The sequence below is a fragment of the Paramisgurnus dabryanus genome, chromosome 3, assembly GCF_030506205.2.
Source record: "Paramisgurnus dabryanus chromosome 3, PD_genome_1.1, whole genome shotgun sequence".
Taxonomy (NCBI): Eukaryota; Metazoa; Chordata; class Actinopteri; order Cypriniformes; family Cobitidae; genus Paramisgurnus; species Paramisgurnus dabryanus.
This window is the reverse complement of record NC_133339.1, coordinates 40,519,434-40,541,640: the sequence shown is the minus strand read 5'-3', so window position 1 is coordinate 40,541,640 and position 22,207 is coordinate 40,519,434. Positions and strand designations below refer to the sequence as shown.

Below are 22,207 nucleotides of genomic sequence, written 5' to 3'. Positions count from 1 at the left end.
AGATATTTTGACAAATTTGATTACTACACAGTTGATGGTACCCATAGACTACCATAGTAGGATAACAAATATTATGTTAGAGAGATAGTTCACCCAAAAATATAAATACTGTCATCATTTTCTCATCCTATGTTGTTCTTAACCTGTATGAGTTTTTTTATTCTGATCAACACAAAAGTAGATATTTTGATAAATTTGGTAACTACACAGTTGATGGTACCCATAGACTACCATAGTAGGATAACAAATATTATGTTAGAGAGATAGTTCACCCAAAAATATAAATTCTGTCATAATTTTCTCATTCTCATGTTGTTCTTAACCTGTATGAGTTTTTTTATTCTGATGAACACAAAAGTAGATATTTTGATAAATTTGGTAACTACACAGTTGATGGTACCCATAGACTTCCATAGTAGGATAACAAATATTATGTTAAAGGGAGAGTTCACCCAAAAAATGAAAACTCTGTCATCATTTACTCATCCTCATGTTGTTCTTAACCTGTATGAGTTTTTTTTTTATTCTGATGAACACAAAAGTAGATATTTTGATAAATTTGGTAACTACACAGTTGATGGTACCCATAGACTTCCATAGTAGGATAACAAATATTATGTTAAAGGGAGAGTTCACCCAAAAAATGAAAACTCTGTCATCATTTACTCATCCTCATGTTGTTCTTAACCTGTATAAGTTTCTTTATTCTGATGAACACAAAATAAGGTATTTTAATAAATGTGGTAACTGCACAGTTGATGGTACCCATACACTTCCATAGTAGGATAACAAATATTATGTTAAAGGGAGAGTTCACCCAAAAAAATGAAAACTCTGTCATCATTTTCTCATCCTCATGTTGTTCTAAACCTGTATGAGTTTCTTTATTCTGATGAACACAAAAGTAGATATTTTGAGAAATGTGGTAACTGCACAGTTGATGGTACCCATACACTTCCATAGTAGGATAACAAATATTATGTTAAAGGCAGAGTTCACCCAAAAAAAATGAAAACTCTGTCATCATTTACTCATCCTCATGTTGTTCTTAACCTGTATAAGTTTCTTTATTCTGATGAACACAAAATAAGGTATTTTAATAAATGTGGTAACTGCACAGTTGATGGTACCCATAGACTTCCATAGTAGGATAACAAATATTATGTTAAAGAGATAGTTCACCCAAAAATGAATAATCTTCTCTTCTTTATGTTGTCCTAAACCTAAATTAATTTATATTGATAAACACAAACGAAGATATGATGGTAAGCACACAGCTGATAGTAAACATTGACTTCCATAGTAGGAAAACAACATTTTATGGAAGTATTTTGATAAAGGATGAAGAAGATATTTTGATAATTGATAGTAAGCACACAGCTGATGGTACCCATTGAATTCATCTGTATTTGTTTTTCCTACTATGGAAGTCAATGGTTACAACCAGATGTGTGCTTACCATCATTTATCAAAATATCTTCTTTTGCGTTCATCGGAAAAAAATAAATTCATACAGATCTAGAACAACATGAGGATGAGAAAATGACAGAATTTTCATTTATCCCTTCTCACAGAGCTTGTCTGTATTATCTCCCTGATAAATTCAGACCATCATCATGTTGCATTCTCTAGCTTTGGATTATGAGGACAAACAGAGATAACACATGTGTGCTTTCAACTTTTCTTTTATTTAAAAATATAGCCGTTAGCCTTTTGTAAAGGCTGGTAAGCATGAAATACATGTTCAGCATACAAATTGTAGCAAAGATAAACTAGGCAGTTGTGTTACAAACAGGCAAAAGATGAAAAACACCGCTCACACAGCCTCACGCTTTCAGATTTCTAATTGCTTTTATCATAGTAAATGTAAAACTGACCACACAATCCCATGTAAATTATTCCAAAACGCTAACAGCGTGTGTTTATTGTCTCTATGGTTCATTTTAAAGCATATCATCTGAATTCTCAATCAAATTAAGATTTGACCCGTTATGTAAAATAGCAAATTAGTCTCGAGTCACCATGTTAAATTATTCGCAGAAGTCAAGCTTACTCGGCAGTGCGTGCTTAATTCAATTTGGCACTTTTCCATTTCTGCTTAAGGCTGAAGAGACTCCTAGTGTGATGCAGATTGTAAATCATAACTGAAGTCTTAAGGGTGAAGATACTGTCTTCACAAGCCTGATCCTCTCTTTAGAGACAGTTAACTTACATACTATATACAAAAAAGTCTGCAGTAACAAAGGCATCATTTTATTAGCAAGTTATAGCCCTATACAGGTACATACTCTGCTGTAACCACGAAAGTAAAAAAAAGGCAAACAAAATCAGTGAAGATTAGTGTCTCTGCTCAACAGTGTATCAGACCGCCCAATTAAAGGGATATTTCACCCAAAAATGAACATTTTGTCATCATTTTTTCACTATTTTTACATTTTTTATTTATTCTGTTTAACAACAAATTAAGATATTTTGATAAAGGATGGTAAGCACACAATTGACGGTACCCATAGATTAAAGGGATAGTTCACCCAAAAATGAATTTTCTCATCCTCGTGTTGTTCTAGATCTAAAAAATAAGAATTTTTTGTTTAATAATGGTAAGCACACAGCTGATTGTCACCATTGACTTCCATAATAGGAAAAACAAATACAATAGTATTCATTGGGTACCATCCACTGTGTGCTTACCATTATCTATCAAAATATCTTGATAGAAAAAAGAACTTTAGAACAACATAAAAAGGAGAAAATGATGACAGAATTTTCATTTTTGGGTGAACTGTCCCTTTAACATAATATTTGTTATCCTACTATGGAAGTCTATGGGAGTCATCAAACTGTGCAGGTACCACATTTATTAAAATATCTACTTTTGTGTTCATCAGAATATAGAAACTCATACAGGTTGAGGGTGAGTAGAAGATGACAAAATGTTCATTTTTGGGTGAACTATCCCTTTAAGTTACCAGAGGAGCATTACCAGTGTCAATTGCTAATGCCAGAGTTAACGGAGATAACACGACTGATATAGTCACAAGAAACAAAAATGGCTTCTTCGCTAAACTTAACATAACACACGTTGTATGTCAAATACAGTGACACGGCCAAACTGATCAAAACTCCAGCGACAAAGAAGTAGTTCCCCTCGTGTGTCACAAAATGCAGGAAGGAAGTGGTGAGATTTGCAAGATACCGAGCAGAGATCTACTATGCAAAACACGTACAACCAAAAAATGCTGAAAAGGTGAAACATGTTGCCGCCTTCCTCCAATAGTGAAGCATGTGGCCGTTTTCAAATCATTTCCATTTCAGCTCATACATGCGCAGTGAGTTTACGCAGTGAGCATTACAAGGACACTTCCTGAGCTTAGTCAACGGTAGCTCGTATAATGATGTCATGTTATATGCAATGGAGACTGTGGTGTAATAAATGCATTGCTCCAGCAATTGAAAGTAACCTTTTTATAGATTTATGATGTATCCCTAACCACCATTCATTCAGCTTAGCTATCAGTTGATATCACAAACAGTCTATTTTCTTTTCTGTCTTAACCTTAACACATCCAGTTGTTCGTCTTGGAGTGGCGAGTAGTGTGACAGATGACAGCTTTGGTGTCCGAGCTGAACCGGTCCTCCCGACGTCTTTCTACAGGGACACAGGATCCTGAAGCATTTGTCCAGCTTGGACATCTACACCCAACTTCATGTCTGTAGTCTCTCAGTTTTAATACAATATTGGAAGACTGTCAAAATCTGGTAAAGATATACAAGCCTCTCCATCCCCATTAAGATCGTGGGGCTTCATACTCGGATTTCATCATCTTCATCCTCCATAAAGGAGGAGAAGGCTGGTTCATTGTCTGGGTTGCATGCGTTGTCAAAACTGGCCACGTCGTCTTCATGATGCTGACTGGTGGGTTTCTCCTCCATGGCAGCTGAACCCGAGCTGGAGAGTGAGCAGCTATCGTGGTGATGTTGGTATTTGTGGTGTGGCTCTGGAGTGCTGGTGCCTTCACTCTGGATCTCCAGGTCAACAGAACTGGGAGCTCTTATGGGAAGCTCTTCATGCTCCTCCGGTTTCTCCTCTTTCACCATCTCCTCATCTTCATCATCTCTTTCCTGGTTGCTAGGAAGAGGTGAAGCATGACCCTCACTGCCCTTTCCTTCCTCAAACCCTTGGTCATCATCCTCCTTCTCCATGACTCCCAAAATTTCACCAAGCATGGAGGGCCCAAGGTCGATATGGAATGACATCACAGATTCAGCCTTCTTCATACCTCCCCCGTTGTATGATGGGGACGGCCGCAGGTCTGTCAACACCCCAAATTGCTTTTCGTGGAGCTCTAGGTCAAGCGCATTAGCCGAAGCCCCGTTGGAGGGGCTGGAGGTCAAGCTCTTGAGAACTCGAGCGTCTCCATCATGCTCGTTGTTCAAAAAAGGCAAGGACATCGCATTTTTTACAAAGGTAGGTGATCCACTCGGAGGGAGGAAAGCGTCCTCCCGCTGATCTACTCTGTTGACGGACTGGGAGCGCTTGCTGCTCCGAAAGGTACGGGAGAGGAGTCCAGGTCTGGGAGAACGAGGATAGCTGTGATTTTCCGGGGGTGGCTCACCGGATCGTGTGCTGAGGAAAGAAGTGTCTCCGAAAGCTTCCCCGCTGCGTCCTACGTGCATGGTGTGCCGGAAGTCACCCAAGGGAGCGCTGATCATCTCCGTGGTGAGGTCCATGCGTGAGCGACGTTTAGTCTGAGATGAACCGGAGACTAGCTGCTTTAAGATAGGCATCCTGTGCTGTACGATCTACACAATCTGCTCGACGGGTGGTGGTGTATTTTAACAAAAATGTAACAAGTCCAACAAGCCTGTCAAAGAGACATAATCCAGGTATTACTCAGCTCGGTGAAGTGTGGTCTTGATGGCTGTGACGTCCAGACAGGAGATAATTAATCTGTAATAGGAAAAAAACAACAAGATCAGATTTCATAGTCGACTTCGAGCAAAACCATAGATCCAAGACTAACTAAATTAAGTTAATTATAGTGTCATTCGTTTTAATGGGTATAAGATCAATACGGAGAGAAGTAAATTGGCAGAACAGGCAGTTCCAGGATGTCTTATCAATGCGTCTGGCCAGAATATCACCAGAAGCTGCATGTCATTCTTATCTCCAAGCTAAACTGCAGAAAGGTTTTTGGCATTCATATGAAGTAAGGGTCACTGTTCTGTCGGTCACATGGACTTTTAATCATTAATAAGATAAGCAGAGGTTGATGTGAGAGGGGAATTACCAAAATTCTTATTGAGTAAAAACCTTACACAGTATTTCAGACTATAAAAGAGATATGTTAAAAAAACTATAAAAATATTTTGTATAAAGATAATTAGGCCTGTTTTGAAGACCATAACATTTAAATGTTCATGACAGTTAAGCACATTTCCCCTTTCCAGTTACTGTAAGACCTCAACTAAGCTATTATTCAAATTGTAATACAATTATGGTAGCATTTGTTTAGCTACATTTAGTTTATGCTAACTTTTACAAAATTAAAAATGTGTGCTGACATTTTCAATTCTGTATTACTGTACACAGTAAGAAAAAAAAAACAAAGTCACTTGCTGTCACTGGGGCGCTACCCTTTTTCAAAAGATACACCTTTGTACATGAAGTTTGTATTAGTACCTCAGAGGTGCATATTGGGACCAAAGTGTTCGTATTAATACCTCAGAGGTGCATGTTGGTACCAAAGAGTTCGTATTAGTACCTCAGAGGTGCATTCGTAGCAAAGAGTTCATATTAGTACCTCAGAGGTGCGCGTTGGTAGCGAAGCGTTTGCATTAATTCCTCAGAGGTGCATATTCGTACCAAAGAGTTTGTATTAGTACCTCAGAGGTGCATGTTGGTACCAAAGCGTTTGTATTAGTACCTCAGAGGTGCATTCGTAGCAAAGAGTTCGTATTAGTACCTCAGAGGTACATATTCGTACCAAAGAGTTCGTATTAGTACCTCAAAGGTGTATATTCATACCAAAGAGTTCGTATTAGTACCTCAAAGGTGTATATTTGTAGCAAAGAGTTCGTATTAGTACCTCAGAGGTGCATAGTCGTACCAAAGAGTTTGTATTAGTACCTCAGAGGTGCATGTTGGTACCAAAGCGTTCGTATTAGTACCTCAGAGGTGCATTCGTAGCAAAGAGTTCATATAAGTACATCAGAGGTGTAAATTCGTACCAAAGAGTTCGTATTAGTACCTCAGAGGTGCATATTCGTACCAAAGAGTTCGTATTAGTACCTCAAAGGTGTATATTCGTACCAAAGAGTTCGTATTAGTACCTCAGAGGTGCATGTTGGTACCAAAGCGTTCGTATTAGTACCTCAAAGGTGTATATTCGTACCAAAGAGTTCGTATTAGTACCTCAGAGGTGCATGTTGGTACCAAAGCGTTCGTATTAGTACCTGAGAGGTGCATTCGTAGCAAAGAGTTCATATAAGTACATCAGAGGTGTAAATTCGTACCAAAGAGTTCGTATTAGTACCTCAAAAGGTGTATATTCGTACCAAAGAGTTCGTATTAGTACCTCAGAGGTGTATATTCGTACCAAAGAGTTCGTATTAGTACCTCAGAGGTGCATATTGGTAGCAAAGAGTTCGTATTAGTACCTCAGAGGTGCGCGTTGGTACCAAAGCCTTCGCATTAGTACCTCAGAGGTGCATATTGGTAGCAAAGAGTTCGTATTAGTACCTCAGAGGTGCGCGTTGGTACCAAAGCCTTCGCATTAGTACCTCAGAGGTGCATATTCGTACCAAAGAGTTTGTATTAGTACCTCAGAGGTGTATATTCGTACCAAAGAGTTCGTATTAGTACCTCAGAGGTGCATATTGGTAGCAAAGAGTTCGTATTAGTACCTCAGAGGTGCGCGTTGGTACCAAAGCCTTCGCATTAGTACCTCAGAGGTGCATATTGGTAGCAAAGAGTTCGTATTAGTACCTCAGAGGTGCGCGTTGGTACCAAAGCCTTCGCATTAGTACCTCAGAGGTGCATATTCGTACCAAAGAGTTTGTATTAGTACCTCAGAGGTGCATGTTGGTACCAAAGCGTTCGTATTAGTACCTCAGAGGTGCATTCGTAGCAAAGAGTTCATATAAGTACATCAGAGGTGTAAATTCGTACCAAAGAGTTCGTATTAGTACCTCAAAAGGTGTATATTCGTACCAAAGAGTTCGTATTAGTACCTCAGAGGTGTATATTCGTACCAAAGAGTTCGTATTAGTACCTCAGAGGTGCATATTGGTAGCAAAGAGTTCGTATTAGTACCTCAGAGGTGCGCGTTGGTACCAAAGCCTTCGCATTAGTACCTCAGAGGTGCATATTGGTAGCAAAGAGTTCGTATTAGTACCTCAGAGGTGCGTGTTGGTACCAAAGCCTTCGCATTAGTACCTCAGAGGTGCATATTCGTACCAAAGAGTTTGTATTAGTACCTCAGAGGTGCATGTTGGTACCAAAGCGTTCGTATTAGTACCTCAGAGGTGCATTCGTAGCAAAGAGTTTGTATAAGTACATCAGAGGTGTAAATTCGTACCAAAGAGTTTGTATTAGTACCTCAAAAGGTGTATATTCGTACCAAAGAGTTCGTATTAGTACCTCAGAGGTGTATATTCGTACCAAAGAGTTCGTATTAGTACCTCAGAGGTGCATATTGGTAGCAAAGAGTTCGTATTAGTACCTCAGAGGTGCGCGTTGGTACCAAAGCCTTCGCATTAGTACCTCAGAGGTGCATATTGGTAGCAAAGAGTTCGTATTAGTACCTCAGAGGTGCGTGTTGGTACCAAAGCCTTCGCATTAGTACCTCAGAGGTGCATATTCGTACCAAAGAGTTCGTATTAGTACCTCAGAGGTGCATATTGGTAGCAAAGAGTTCGTATTAGTACCTCAGAGGTGCGCGTTGGTACCAAAGCCTTCGCATTAGTACCTCAGAGGTGCATATTGGTAGCAAAGAGTTCGTATTAGTACCTCAGAGGTGCGTGTTGGTACCAAAGCCTTCGCATTAGTACCTCAGAGGTGCATATTCGTACCAAAGAGTTTGTATTAGTACCTCAGAGGTGCATGTTGGTACCAAAGCGTTCGTATTAGTACCTCAGAGGTGCATTCGTAGCAAAGAGTTTGTATAAGTACATCAGAGGTGTAAATTCGTACCAAAGAGTTCGTATTAGTACCTCAAAGGTGTATATTCGTACCAAAGAGTTCGTATTAGTACCTCAGAGGTGTATATTCGTACCAAAGAGTTCGTATTAGTACCTCAGAGGTGCATGTTGGTACCAAAGCGTTCGTATTAGTACCTCAGAGGTGCATTCGTAGCAAAGAGTTTGTATAAGTACATCAGAGGTGTAAATTCGTACCAAAGAGTTTGTATTAGTACCTCAAAGGTGTATATTCGTACCAAAGAGTTCGTATTAGTATACCTCAGAGGTGCATATTCGTACCAAAGAGTTCGTATTAGTACCTCAAAGGTGTATATTCGTACCAAAGAGTTCGCATTAGTACCTCAGAGGTGCATTCGTAGCAAAGAGTTCGTATAAGTACATCAGAGGTGTAAATTCGTACCAAAGAGTTCGCATTAGTACCTCAGAGGTGCATATTCGTACCAAAGAGTTTGTATTAGTACCTCAGAGGTGCATGTTGGTACCAAAGCGTTCGTATTAGTACCAAAGCCTGCGAATTAGTATCTCAAAAGGTACAAATTGATACCAAATATTTCATATTAGTACTTTGAAAATGAATAAAGGGATGTTTTTAATTGTCACAAAATCACAAAGTCTTGATGGTCATTAAACCATCCAAAGAATACACCAGTGAAATGACCACCTGCTTATAAAGACTTACTAGTGTGTATTAACCCATTTTATCATCTCATCAAACGCTATTGCACTGCAGTGAGAGCTACATCCTCTGTAAACAGCAACAGACGAACAACAGCGAACAGAGCAAGTCAAGACACTACAGATGGTTGGATTTAACAAGGCTATAAACTCCAGCTATATTCTCTGAACTAAGGGGCACATCGGGGACGACCATAATTAAAATTAAATTAACCACAAACCCATTTAAACATAGACAAGCCAGCACAAAGCATCAGACCCCAAATACTGCAACATTTACATTTATGCATTTGGAAGATGTTTTTGTCAAGAGCAACTCACAGTGCATTCAAGTTATACATTTAAATCTCATCTTAAAGAAACAAAACTTAACACTTCTCACCCTCACCGAAGAGTCCAATGGCAGTATTTCCAGATCAGTAAATGAACACTGAGAGTAAGAGACAGGCCCATTGCTTGGCATTCAACAGGTTTTTCCTGTCTCTGATCTGCTTTAAATATTCATGAAGTCTTTGCAAAAGAATGATAGCAGCAGTAATTCTGACTGAGATACCCGACATGACCTGTTTCTGCCCGTCTCTTCTTCTGGCAGCTTTCTCTGCATTTCCTGATTATGTCCCTACCTGCCTGCGTTTCTATAGCAACACCCGTCTGCACGCAGATGTTACAGTTTCCTGTAAGCTTAGATGCTTACAGAAACTAACAAATAACTGAGAATATATAATCTGTGGAAATACTATTAACATACAGATGAGTAAAACCATATACATATACAGATCTGTGACTAAATTAGAAAATCTAAATACAGGAAAATAAAATAACAAAATAATACCACTTTTTACGTTAAAGATAATCATATTTCACAAATTACGAAATTAAAAATCATTGTTGAAGTAAAGGAAATGCACATCTATTGTTTGTTCAGTTAGAGACTGACTGAGCACATTCAGCCAGCAGCATCCCTCAGGGCAAGAGAGACTGTGGATGAAGCTCAACCAATGAGTGAAGGAGTCATGGGGCTCACAACCGTTTCCATGACATCCATTCATGATCTGAGGCAATGGATAACAAGCCCACCTGAATACAACCAGAGATAATAGCTACAAAATTGGGCATTGCTGTTATTAATACTATGAATGGGGTAAATGCAATTATCAATTTGGCGCCTCTAGCGAAGGAAGTCCCGTCTTCCAAAAGTAGGCCTGCATGATATTCAGGGGAAATTACATTGCAATATTTTGTTTTTTTCTGTGGTGTATATTCCAACATGTAAAATACTGGATGACTTTACCGGATGACTTATAAAAGCTCCGTTTGCAGTTTTTGCATAGCTCACTGATTTCTCACAAAGACATCTGAAACCTTTTATATTTAGGGGTGGTTTCCCAGACGGGGATTAGCTTAAGCCAGGACTAGACCTTAGTTTAATTAGAAAATATAACTAGTTTTAACAAACATGCCTAACTAAAAACATTACTTGTGTGCATTTTAAGGCAAAACAAAGGGTATCGATTTATTTTAAGATATGTCAGTGCAAGTTGTTTTCTGTTTGGACAGCTCTTACATTTATTTTATTCTAGGACTAGGGATGGGACGGTATGAACATTTCATATTATGATTAAAGTGACCAAAGTTATCACGGTTATCAATATTATCATGGTTTTCTTAAAATGAGATGGAAATGTTCAAAAATTACTGATACACACACTGAAAACATTTGAACAAGTTTTATTTTTGAAATCACAATTTAATATTTCATGTGCCTGAAATTAATTCTGTGGTAAAAAAATAAATAAATCTGTCTTATAAGTTTACTGTGAATGAATACAATAGATTATCCCTTAAATGCCTTCTTGTGCAAAAAACTATGTTGCATGTGCACGTCTGCGTCAAACTGATTCTGGCTGGACAGGATTTACCGCGAGTTTTCAAAATCACGGTAATCAAACACGGTTGTAATGATAATTACATTTTAAACGATAATACTAACCGTCAGGACATTTTATCGTGGTTAATGGTGAAACTGGTAATCGTCCCATCCCTATCTAGGACTAGTCTAATCCCGGTCCAGGAAACCACAATCAAAGGGGTCCAAAATAGTGTTTCTTTTGCTCTGTATGTGTGACTATTGCAGATGCAGACATTGCGATGTCACTGCTAACACGGTATTTTGTGCACCCCTATTAAAAGAACCAATTATCAATGGAAGATTGATCACTATCTGGGACATGGAAAATTTTATGCAGTTTGGCTATTCGTTTACGTTTCGGGGTCCTGAAAACGCAAACTTTTGAAGATGGCTTTATTGTCCAAGTTTTTGATAACAAAGTCTTGTATGTGTAAACTTACGAATATGTTAAGCATGCAAAGTAAAACCAAAACAATGGTGACCAACATGCCCAGTGTTTCTCCGACAAAGTTTTCAACTTGCGCAAACACAAGTTTGGCAGTGCAAATGCCACCAAAATATGAGCCATTAAAAAATATGGTGACCGCAGGTGAAAATGCCCCTTAATGGGGCGTACACACCAAACACGAATTCGAGGCGCGAGTAGATTACACACAAACTAGATGCAAAGACACAAAGAGCTATTCGCTCACGTTTTAGCGGCAATCGCGCTGTCAAATTCACATCATTTGCATCGACCCGCGTGAGTTCAAGTCTATTTGTGTCTTCGCATTGACTTTGTATGTAATCTACTCACGCAAATCCTTGAATTCGCATTTGGTGTGTATGTCCCATTAGAAGGCATATGTTTTTATGTTCAACTTTGGGTAAAACGCTCAGCTCATCAGTGTCACTTTTTACTCAGCCATCCAATCACAGTGGAGTGGGGCAGGACAAATACCTCAACAACCAACCGACGCATCGTACAATGACAGTTGGCATCCATCTAGCATTTTTAGGGATGTAGATGCCCCTTTATTTATTTATTTATTTGTTTATTTGTCAGGGACAATGCAGAGAGACACATTGTAACAGGTTACAGTAACTAGAACAAATGTGTTGCACACAGGGTTTCTAGCCGAAGCTAATTTGCAACCCCTGTCCCTGGTTATCACCACCACCAATAAAACCAAAGACAAACATCAGAAACAACAATAAAACATTAAAAATTACAATTAATAAAATCACAGTGACATGATCAGTGATCGCAGATTTGGTTTTGTTTCAGCCAGTATTTCACCTTTTCATTAAATGGTTTCAAATTGGTTTCTGTTTTTATTTCTGTTGGTAGGGTATTCCAAAAATGTATCCCTTTTACAGAGAACGATGACTGACCAAAACTTGTTTTACACTGTGCCACCCTGCAGTTGCCATGTGCTGATCCCCTGGTGGTGATCCAATTAGTACTTATTTTTTGTACATATGGACAAAGTGCTGGTGGCGCAAGATTATTCACACATTTAAAAATCTATTTGATAAAAGAAAACTTAATAAAACATAGCTAAGAAAATTATACTTTTTCAGTACTATACAGTGATGCCATTTCATTGGTTTTTGATCCATTATTTTCAAAGCTTGTTTATATAATGAAATAATGGGTTTAACAGTAGACTGTGACGCCTGGCTCCATACAGTAACACAATAAGAAAGATGGGAAAATATCATTGCATGCATAAACAATTGAGCTGCCTTAAGGGGTATGTAATGTCTGATCATTCTAAAACAATTTAGATTAGTCTTTACAGTTTTACATAGTTTTTTAACGTGTTTATCAAATTTAAGTTCCGGGTCCAGAATTACACCTAAGAATTTAAAATCTTTGACTTCCTCTATCTCCTTTTGATTTATTTTAATAATAAGCTTTTCTTTTACTTTCCTTCTCATGGAAAAACACATTGACACAGTCTTTTTCAAATTCAGAGTTAGATGATTGTTTTTAAGCCATAGGGATACTCCCTCCATTTCACTTGTTAATATTTCAGCTGCTGCCCTAGGGGTTTTGGCTGATAAATATATAATTGTATCATCAGCATTCATCTGACATTCAGCTTTTTTACAGCAAGATGGCAAGTTGTTTATGTATAAGCTGAATAGCAGAGGCCCCAAAATTGAGCCTTGGGGGATTCCCATTGTAGACTGTCTAGGGGTTGAATATTCTGTATTGATTTTTACACATTGCTCTCTTGATATGAGATAGGATGCAATCCAACCAGCTGCTTGCTCAGAAAAGTTAAAAGTACTTAATTTGTTCAAAAGCACTTTATGATTCACAGTATCAAAAGCCTGTTTAAGATCTATGAACACTGCTCCAACTACATTACCCTTGTCTAATGAAGATTTGATGTTTTCAGTAAGGTAGCAGTTGGCCATTTCCGTTGAGTACCCAGATCTAAATGCAAATTGTTTAGAATAGATAAGTGAATTATTTTCGAGATAGTCAACCAGTTGTTCTGCAACAACTTTTTCTAGAATCTTTGAAAGAACTGGTAAAATTGAAATTGGTCTATAATTGCTTACTTGATTTGATGCACCAGCCTTGAAAATTGGTGTTATGACTGCTGTTTTCCATGTTTGTGGAAATTTACCAGCTCTAATGGAGAGGTTTATTAAATGTGTTATTGGTTTAATCAGAGTGGAGCAGTGTGTTTTAATAACATCAATATCCAACCCAAACCAATCCTTTGCCTTTGAATTATTTAATTTATTAATGATTTTACCTACTTTCTCTTGGTCAACCTCCTTAATATAAAAGGACTGAAAAGAGTGTGTTGTAATAGCCTGTGATAGTGTTACTGTCTCAAAATTTTGAGTGAGCTCCTCCACTGATTTTATGAAATAATTATTAAATTCATTTGCAATCTCTGTAGTGTCGATGCTAATTACTCCTTTTATTTCCAACTCCGTTATTAATTTTTTATGACTGGACTTAAGTTTAGTAACACTGTTTAAGTGTTTCCAAATAGAAGTACCATTTCCTTTAGATTCTAATATCAGTTGTGTAAAATATGTGGTTTTTGCCAGGCGCAATTCCTTAACAACCCGATTTCTTAATCCCTTAAAAATAAGGAGGTCTGTGATTGATTTAGAAAACAGTGAATTTTTCAAAGCAAGATCCCTTTTTTCATTAACTGGCGAATATCATTATTCAGCCAGGGTAAAGATCTTCTTCTTTGTATACACTTAACCGTTTTTGTATATTTCTTAATATGTCCTGTAAGTGTTTTCATCATAATATTACAACTCTTATCTACATCCTTAGTTTGTAAAACATCATTCCAATCAATATTATTTAATTCATTATCAAGGTGTTGCTTTTGGTTTTTGGGAATGACTACATTTCCTAATTTAGGCCTATGTTCATTCACAAACACTGGTAGACGCGGTTTTGTTAGTTTCCTAATAATCAAGGTCATATTATGGTCAGAAAGGCCCGTTATTAAATTGTATGTTCTTCTAATTCTTTCAGGTCTATTTGTCATTATTAAATCAATCATGGTTTTGCTTGTTCGGGTGATTCTAGTTGGACCCTTGACTATTTGTTGAAAGTGATGTTTTGACATTGTCATTTTCAGCTTTTGTTTGCCACGTTTATCTAACCAGTTTATATTAAAATCTCCAAAAAGGAGACATTCAGAATAACAATTTAACAATTTAAACAAGTCATCTAAATCACGGTAAAATGAAACATCATGTGATGGTGGATTATACAAAACTACAATATTAAAATTCATCTTTGGGGACAGTTCTACATTTAAGGCTAAACATTCCAAAGATATCTCCAATTTGATCTCCTTACACTTAAGAATATCTCTGAGTGTGTAATATAGTAATATAGTCTTACATGACAGAAATAACTGCCCAGAAGCACTGCAAACATGGCTGCCAAGTGGCGTGACTTTCCTAAAGATTCTTTAAGACAATGCAAACCCTTGCCAGCCCCAAAATGATGCTTGGATTGGAGATGCATGATATTGGTCACAATATCTGTATTAGCTAATGGTGGTGATCAATTGGATATTGGTCAAAGTTCAGGAGTTTTACTATGCCAGGTTTTAAAATAATACTATAATATAGTAATAGTATAAATACTGTATATCATCATGGTTTGATGACTGAGAAATGTAAACTTAAATAATGTTATTTTATGGTACACTTAAAAAAAAATATTAATTTAATTTACTCAGTTTTTTAAGGTAAGTGATTGCAATCAATTTATTTAAGCTACAGTTAAACAAAAAAATAATAATAAATAAATAAAAAAAACTTTTGTTTAAATGTAGCTTATATAAATTGATTGCAACCACTTACCTTAAAAAATTGAGTAAATTGAATGAATCATTTTTTTCAGTGTACATGATTTTAAAATAGATAAATGAAGCGCAGGCACTATAAAAGGTTGCTTATGGATGCATAATTACATACAGTAATGCTTGTCTAGTCTAATTTGCCATTAAGTGGTCGCAGCTATATTGATATTACTGCTTACACACTTGTTTAGTGCACGTCTGCTGCAACCAACTTCACCTAGTCCTACCAAGTCATCATTTTACAGTGACACCATGCAGGCAAATTAATGCACATAAATAGTTCATAATTTTCCCAATTTTGCATGTGTTGGAACGGAGTACAGCAACTTTGGTCCATCACTAATTTGTAATTTTCCAAATACAGACATTGATAAATAGAAATATGGAAGTCTAATAAGATTAACAAATTATTTCTTATAAAAAGGAAGGACAAAATACAGCAGTCAGGAATCAACATGCAAATCCATTCAGCTAGCGACTAAAATGCAGAACAGCAATTGACAGCTTTCTGGACAAAGACAGCAGTGTTTTTTGTGAGATGTTGCTACTGGGTGGCATAAGCTGCATGAAAAACAAGCAGTAGATGAAAGATATGTCCCACACACGCCGAGGCCCAGAATATACTTTACACAAACATGTAAATGCTACTACTTCAATTTCAAGCAGTTGCATGATGAAATGTGCCAAAATGTAACCTAAAACAAGTCACGTGTATGTGTCACATTCTCAACCTAGCAGGAGGAAGCTAGAAATATTACTGCAAGTCTCCATAGCCAGCAGCTTTCCATTAGCTGTACACAAGCTTTCTCTCTTTGGTTATGTCATAAAACAATTTAAATAGTTTTAAGACTATAAAGCAAATTGCTCATGTAGCTCAATTTGTAGCTCATGGGTTTGATTCCTAGGTAACACGCATACAATGTATCACTTGAATGCACTGTAAATTGCTTTGGATTAAAGTGTCTGCCAAATGCATAAATGTCAATGGAGTTCACACTCTTCATTTGTATCGCCCCATTGAGAACTGAGTTTAATGCTACTGTAACACAAGAATAAACATTAAAGGTGCCAAAGAATGCATTGATACAATGTTATATTGTTTTCTGATATCTACATAGAATGCATGTGGCTTTATTAAGTGCAAAAATGATCCAGAGACGATTTTACTAGGATTTCTGTCCTGAATGATAAGGTCTATTATTACCTTATTTGAAAGGGTCATGAATAATAATGTGGAGCTCTGCTCTGATTGGCTGTTTCTCAGAGCGCCTCTTTTGAGTAGCTCTGTGTTTGTGCAAACAGGCCTCATATTTGAACCTGTATTAGATGAAGATACAGAATTTGAGGAATAATCAATTGTTGGGATATAGGAAATGGACATTTCTGGGTGGGAAGCAGGGTTGCAAAGGGGCAAAAAAAATTCTGGTAAATTTCCATAAACTTTTCATGGGAGATTAATCTGGGGAATTTTGGAAATATTTCATATTGGAAACTTAACAGGAATTTATGAGAATTTGTGGAACATTTTGGAAATGAATATAGACTATATCATATACAAACATAAATAAACATTGTGTTTGGTCATAAGCATGTCTAGATATACATGCAAAGTATAACAAGTTTTAAATAATCCTGATACTTACAGTCATCAAGCTGTGGATTTATTTGATACAAATCCTTCAGAAATCATTCTAATATTAAAGAGCACCTATTGTCCGATTCACTTTTTTACATTTCCTTTGATGTGTAAGTGTGTATTAGTACATGTTAATGATATGCAAAAGGTACAAACCTTAAAGTAAACGATGACATAAGTTATCGTCTCCAACGTAAATCTCTTTTCATGGATTACAACAAACACACAGATTGTAGGCAACAGTTTACTTCCTGGGATTGGTGATATAGAGAAGACCGACATTATCAAAATTCCTCCCGCTTCAGACTCACAGCCTGTAAGTTAAAGGAATAGTCTACTCATTTTCAATATTAAAATATGTTATTACCTTAACTAAGAACTGTTGAATCATCCCTCTATCATCTGTGTGTGTGCACGTAAGCGCTGGAGCGCGCTGCGACACTTCGATAGCATTTAGCTTAGCCCCATTCATTCAATGCTGCCATTTAGAGATAAAGTTAGAAGTGACCAAACACATCAACGTTTTTCCTATTTAAGACGAGTAGTTATACGAGCAAGTTTGGTGGTACAAAATAAAACATAGCGCTTTTCTAAGCGGATTTAAAAGAGGAACTATATTGTATGGCGTAATAGCACTTTTGGGAGTACTTCGACTCGGCGCAGTAACACCCTCCCTCTCCCATTATGAGAGTGAGAAGGGGATCGGACTTTTCAGGCGAGTCGAAGTACTCCCAAAAGTGCTGTTCCGCCATACAATATAGTTCCTCTTTTAAATCCACTTAGAAAAGCGCTACGTTTAATTCTTTTACCACCATACTTGCTCGTATAACTACTCGTCTTAAATAGGAAAAACGTTGATGTATTTGGTCACTTCTAACTTTATCTCTAAATGGCAGCATTGAATGAATGGGGCTAAGCTAAATGCTATCGTAGCGTCGCAGCGCGCTCCAGCGCTTACGTGCACACACACAGATGATAGAGGGATGATTCAACAGTTCTTAGTTCAGGTAATAACATAGTTTAATATTGAAAATGAGTAGACTATTCCTTTAACTCCTGTTTGCATTGCATTGTGCGCAAATCTTTCAAACATGGTAAAGAGTGTCACATTTCTGGCTGATGTCAGAGGTATTCAGACCAATCACAACGTACAGATTAGCTGGCTAATCAGTTACACAGCGCTTTTAAATCCATGCGTTTCAGTAAAAGAGTGAAATCTGGAGCTACAAAAATGTACGATGTGTGGAAAATAATGTAGTTCTTTAGCCATAAATCACGCGATCACATTGTATTATACCAAATACACCAAATAAACATTGTTTTAGCAATGAAATAGGCGCACTTTAATGATTTTTGATGAACTTTTGATGAGACTTCCAAAAACATAAAAATAGTAATGTGTCAAAACTTTTGAGTGGTAAAGTAATTCTGTATGATAACAGAAAACTGGCTAGCAGTATGTAGAAAAAAGAGCATCACAGCTTTAGCTAGCTACATGATAACTAGCCTTATACATTGTCAATGAAATAGTGCTAGCTTACATTTAGATATCCAATTTACCAATTTAGCTAGCTAGCTACTGTATAAACACATTATTTGCTTGTTAAACTAAAAAACCAAAAAGATCAAATATATTTATCCAAGTTTTCTCATCAAAACTTAATTGACTTGATTTCGTCCTTGGGCTCAAATGCAACAAGTGGCTTCTGTGGTAGTCAAGGCCTGGAAATTTTTTTTATTTTAATTTCAGGGGGGAGTGAGTGTGTGTGTGGGGAGGGTCATTTTTAGACACTACTTTTTTAAATTCTCTCACCTAAATGTTTGCTCAGTCAGTGTATTTGTCTTTGCAATGGTATAATGTTGCTACACACTAGCTTACAAACAGAACAAAGTTTTAAACAGATTTATGTTATTTATGCGAATAAATGCCAAGACATTTTGACATTATTTTGAGTGCAGGATTCAAGAAATTATCAATTATCCAATTTCCAGTTTATTCCCATACTGTATATTCCTGTTTATTCCCATATATTCCCTTTAAATGGTGTACCGGATCACAGTTGATCCAACGGTTTGGCTTGCATGTGATTCGCAGATTGATACGCAAATTTAAATAGGAAGAGTTTATCATTTGCACGTGTTTCAAAGGCTTGCAAATGTTAACATTTAAGTGATTTTAAACAATTTAACCACAAAAAGGTGCTAAAGTGAGCAGTTTTCTGCACATATGCTGTTGAATATGTCCAGTCCAACTCCAATCAGACATGATCCCTTCAAAGATCAGAACTCTTGAGGTGTAAACTTTAGAGAAAGTTGCGCTACTGTGTCTAGTCGATTAAAATGTCGATTAAAATACATTTGGCGAATAGAGCAATAAAAAAACAACGAAATGTTTTTATGTGGATTGACTGTTTATGCTGCACTGTTTGGAATAGGGCTGTCAAATTTTAATTCGAATTTCGAATATTCGTCGAATGTAAAAAAAATATGCATATTCGAACGTAAAACTTTGCATTCGAATTTTACCTGTGTCAGGAAGCTCACGCAACATGATGATGGCGTAACTGACGCGGATTGTTATACAGAGCGTTAGCGGCTCAGCCAACTATGCGGAGCAAGCCAACGTTATTCATTTGAAAAATAGCAAGAAAAGACAGTGGGGATTACGAGTCAGACAGAATACATATTAAAAGGGCTGTGTGATGCTTCTTTGGTTTTTGGAGCATCAACTGGAATTCAACCGCAAAGTGAAACTAGCTGAGATGACAGAATTAGTGTCGTCTGCTTCTAAATGCAGTTTTAAAGTTTAAAATAACTGATGAACACGAAAGTGCCATAATTCAGCTGCCTGTTTAGCAATATTAAAACCATATGTGCATCTACAGAGTCCACACCGCATATGAGAGAGTTGCATGACGCGGTGGCTTTATTTTTATAACTGACTGGAAACTTGACTTTCACCTGGACATTTGATATGCAAGTTTTTCATCAACATTATCTGCGTGAAATATAAACATGATGATCATCTGCCAACTCGACTGTTTCAGCACGTCCTCTATTAATTACGGAGAGTCTGCTTTATTAACGGCTTCGCTCTGCGCGTAAGTTAAACATTTCTGTTCTGTACTTTATTACTCGCATATATTTCTACATATTTTCAACCAAGGAACACACAAAATATAATACAAGTTGTTGTGAATAGTGTTTAAGCTTAACACAATTTAAATGACTAATGATCTTTCCCACTTATTTTGGCTTAAATAAAGATTCTTTCGTTTTCATACTTAATTTGAAACACGTAAATTTATCTACTTACATATTATATAAAATGCCATATATTAATATGCATTGTCTATGTATGGCATTCGTTTTGTACATTTACAGGTGCACAAATATACTGGTTAATTTTGTAAAATTTAATTAATGTATGGTACATAAAATAATTTGTAAATGTATACATGGATAGTTTCTTGTGTTAATAGCCTACACACGCTGGCTGTTGAGGCATTTTGCACTTCCAGATATCTATGTGCACTTTTGTTCCTTTGCATATGAATTTAAGAAATTATGCTTAATTTATTAGTGTTTATAACATTCGTTTTAACCAAAAATATGCTGTGCATGATTTGTATATATTATTGGGGCTTTGTGCTGCGCCCTCTTGTGGGCTTTTAGGAGTATTTTCTCCAAGATAAAGTAGGTCTTTATAATTCGAATATAATTCGAATTTTATTATTTTTCAAGAACGAATTTCGAATGTACTTGTTCAGCCATTTTGACAGCCCTAGTTTGGAATTCACCCTCCATCCGTTTGTGTATGCGTTTTTAAGTGCACTCAGTTGTGCATACACGGAAAGACGCATTTCAGAAAGAGTAAGGGAACATTGAATCTCTGTTCTTGACAGGGCACATACAAATAAAATGATCTCCACAATATTCTTTTCCTAATAAAAACATTTGTTTATGTCTTAAGTGTAGGTATAGAGTTAGTATGTGCTTATCTTAAAGAGACAGTAACCTCAGTTAACCTACTTAAGTCTGTGTCATTAATGTGAATCAAACAACCCAAGACAAAGAGAAAACAATTTCCGTAGCTCTAAAAAAAATCATCATTATATTTAATTTATACAAAAAAGACAGTGTTATTATTCATTTGATTCAATTTCTGTACCTAATGCTAATTTTAGACCTTACTTAATGTGCAACTTTGTTCTTTTTTATAAATGTTTGTAATTTTTTATCTGTTTTTTTCCCACCACTTTTTGCTGATCTGAAAAATGATCCGATTCGTGCCTCAGAAACCGTAATGTGATCCGAACCGCGATTTTTGTTATCCGTCACTCCCCTAATTCCCATATATTCCCATTAATTCCCATGGAAAGTTTCCTGCCTTGAAAATTCCCAGAATTTTCCAACCCTAGTGGTAAGTTTGTGTCTTTTTAGTATGGACCTGCAAAATGTACAGAACTCTTAATCATCATCGTTGCCTAGGTAAATACAGTTCTCCATTCTAAAGTATGTGCAATAGCAACACAGACTGCATGCATTTAATCTGCACTTTCATACTTGTGTTTCTGGCCTAACCCCTCTAGTACAGGAACACACTTAGCTGTCTTTATCTATATGTCGCTTAATTAGCACATAACAGGAATAGCTAACAATCCTGACTAATAAGTTAACGTCCATTAGCATCTCTGAACTGGTTTATCAGACGTGTCTTTATTTATAGCCATCTGCAAATATGAAGTAAGATGGGGGGTCATGGGAAGGCAGCGTGGGAAACCCAAGGCCTCTGAGGGGGAGAGCGACTTTCCAAATACCCTCTTATAACATCTACGTTAGTGACACAGTTTATGGGGAGCAGATGGACTTACGTTGCTCAGCTCTGTGTACAACGAGCGGCCTTTACAGTCTAAACACACCTCCCTTTTTCCCACTATCCACTCCTTTTCTACAGCACTACGACCCTATACATACTACCCTTTGACCCATGTTTGAGTTTTAGAGGCTTAGCAAATCCCATAGAAAAATAGACAGGCATCAGTCATGCATACAGTATAGCGTGCTCGGTGTGGCTTCGACAGTTCAGAGGGAACAACAAAACCAGTTTTTTACAATGTAGAGATTGTGAGGAACAAGTGCATCTTAAATTTTACATGTATATAAATGTACACTACTGGTCAAATTGTTTTTTATATTTTTAAAATAAATGACAATTGAGTATTAAAGGAAAACACCACTGTTTTTCAATATTTTATTATATTCTTCCCTCAACTTAATTAATACAATCTTTTTCAATGCGTGCACTTCATCTTTGTACAGCGCGTCATGAATGTGTTAGCATTTAGCCTAGCCCCATTAATTTCTTAGGATCCAAACAGGGATGAATTTAGAAGCCACCAAACACTTCCATGTTTTCCCTATTTAAAGACTGTTACA

At 36.9% G+C, this 22,207-nt stretch overlaps 1 protein-coding gene across 3 annotated transcripts in view; it reads right to left on the bottom strand.

The window, feature by feature from the left end:
- Positions 1–1,608: 1,608 nt before the first annotated feature.
- The window catches only part of cdc42ep4a (CDC42 effector protein (Rho GTPase binding) 4a), a 33,742-nt gene continuing 13,143 nt past the window's right edge, over positions 1,609–22,207 (bottom strand). For 2 of the 3 annotated variants that reach the window (XM_065263166.2, XM_065263163.2), the window contains one exon: positions 1,609–4,951. In XM_065263166.2, the coding sequence (XP_065119238.1) occupies positions 3,805–4,788 (984 nt within the window). In that variant the 5' untranslated portion in view covers positions 4,789–4,951 and the 3' untranslated portion in view covers positions 1,609–3,804. Of the gene's footprint in view, positions 4,952–9,259; positions 9,465–22,207 lie in introns of those variants that run through there. The other variant, XM_065263164.2, reaches the window with a different exon arrangement.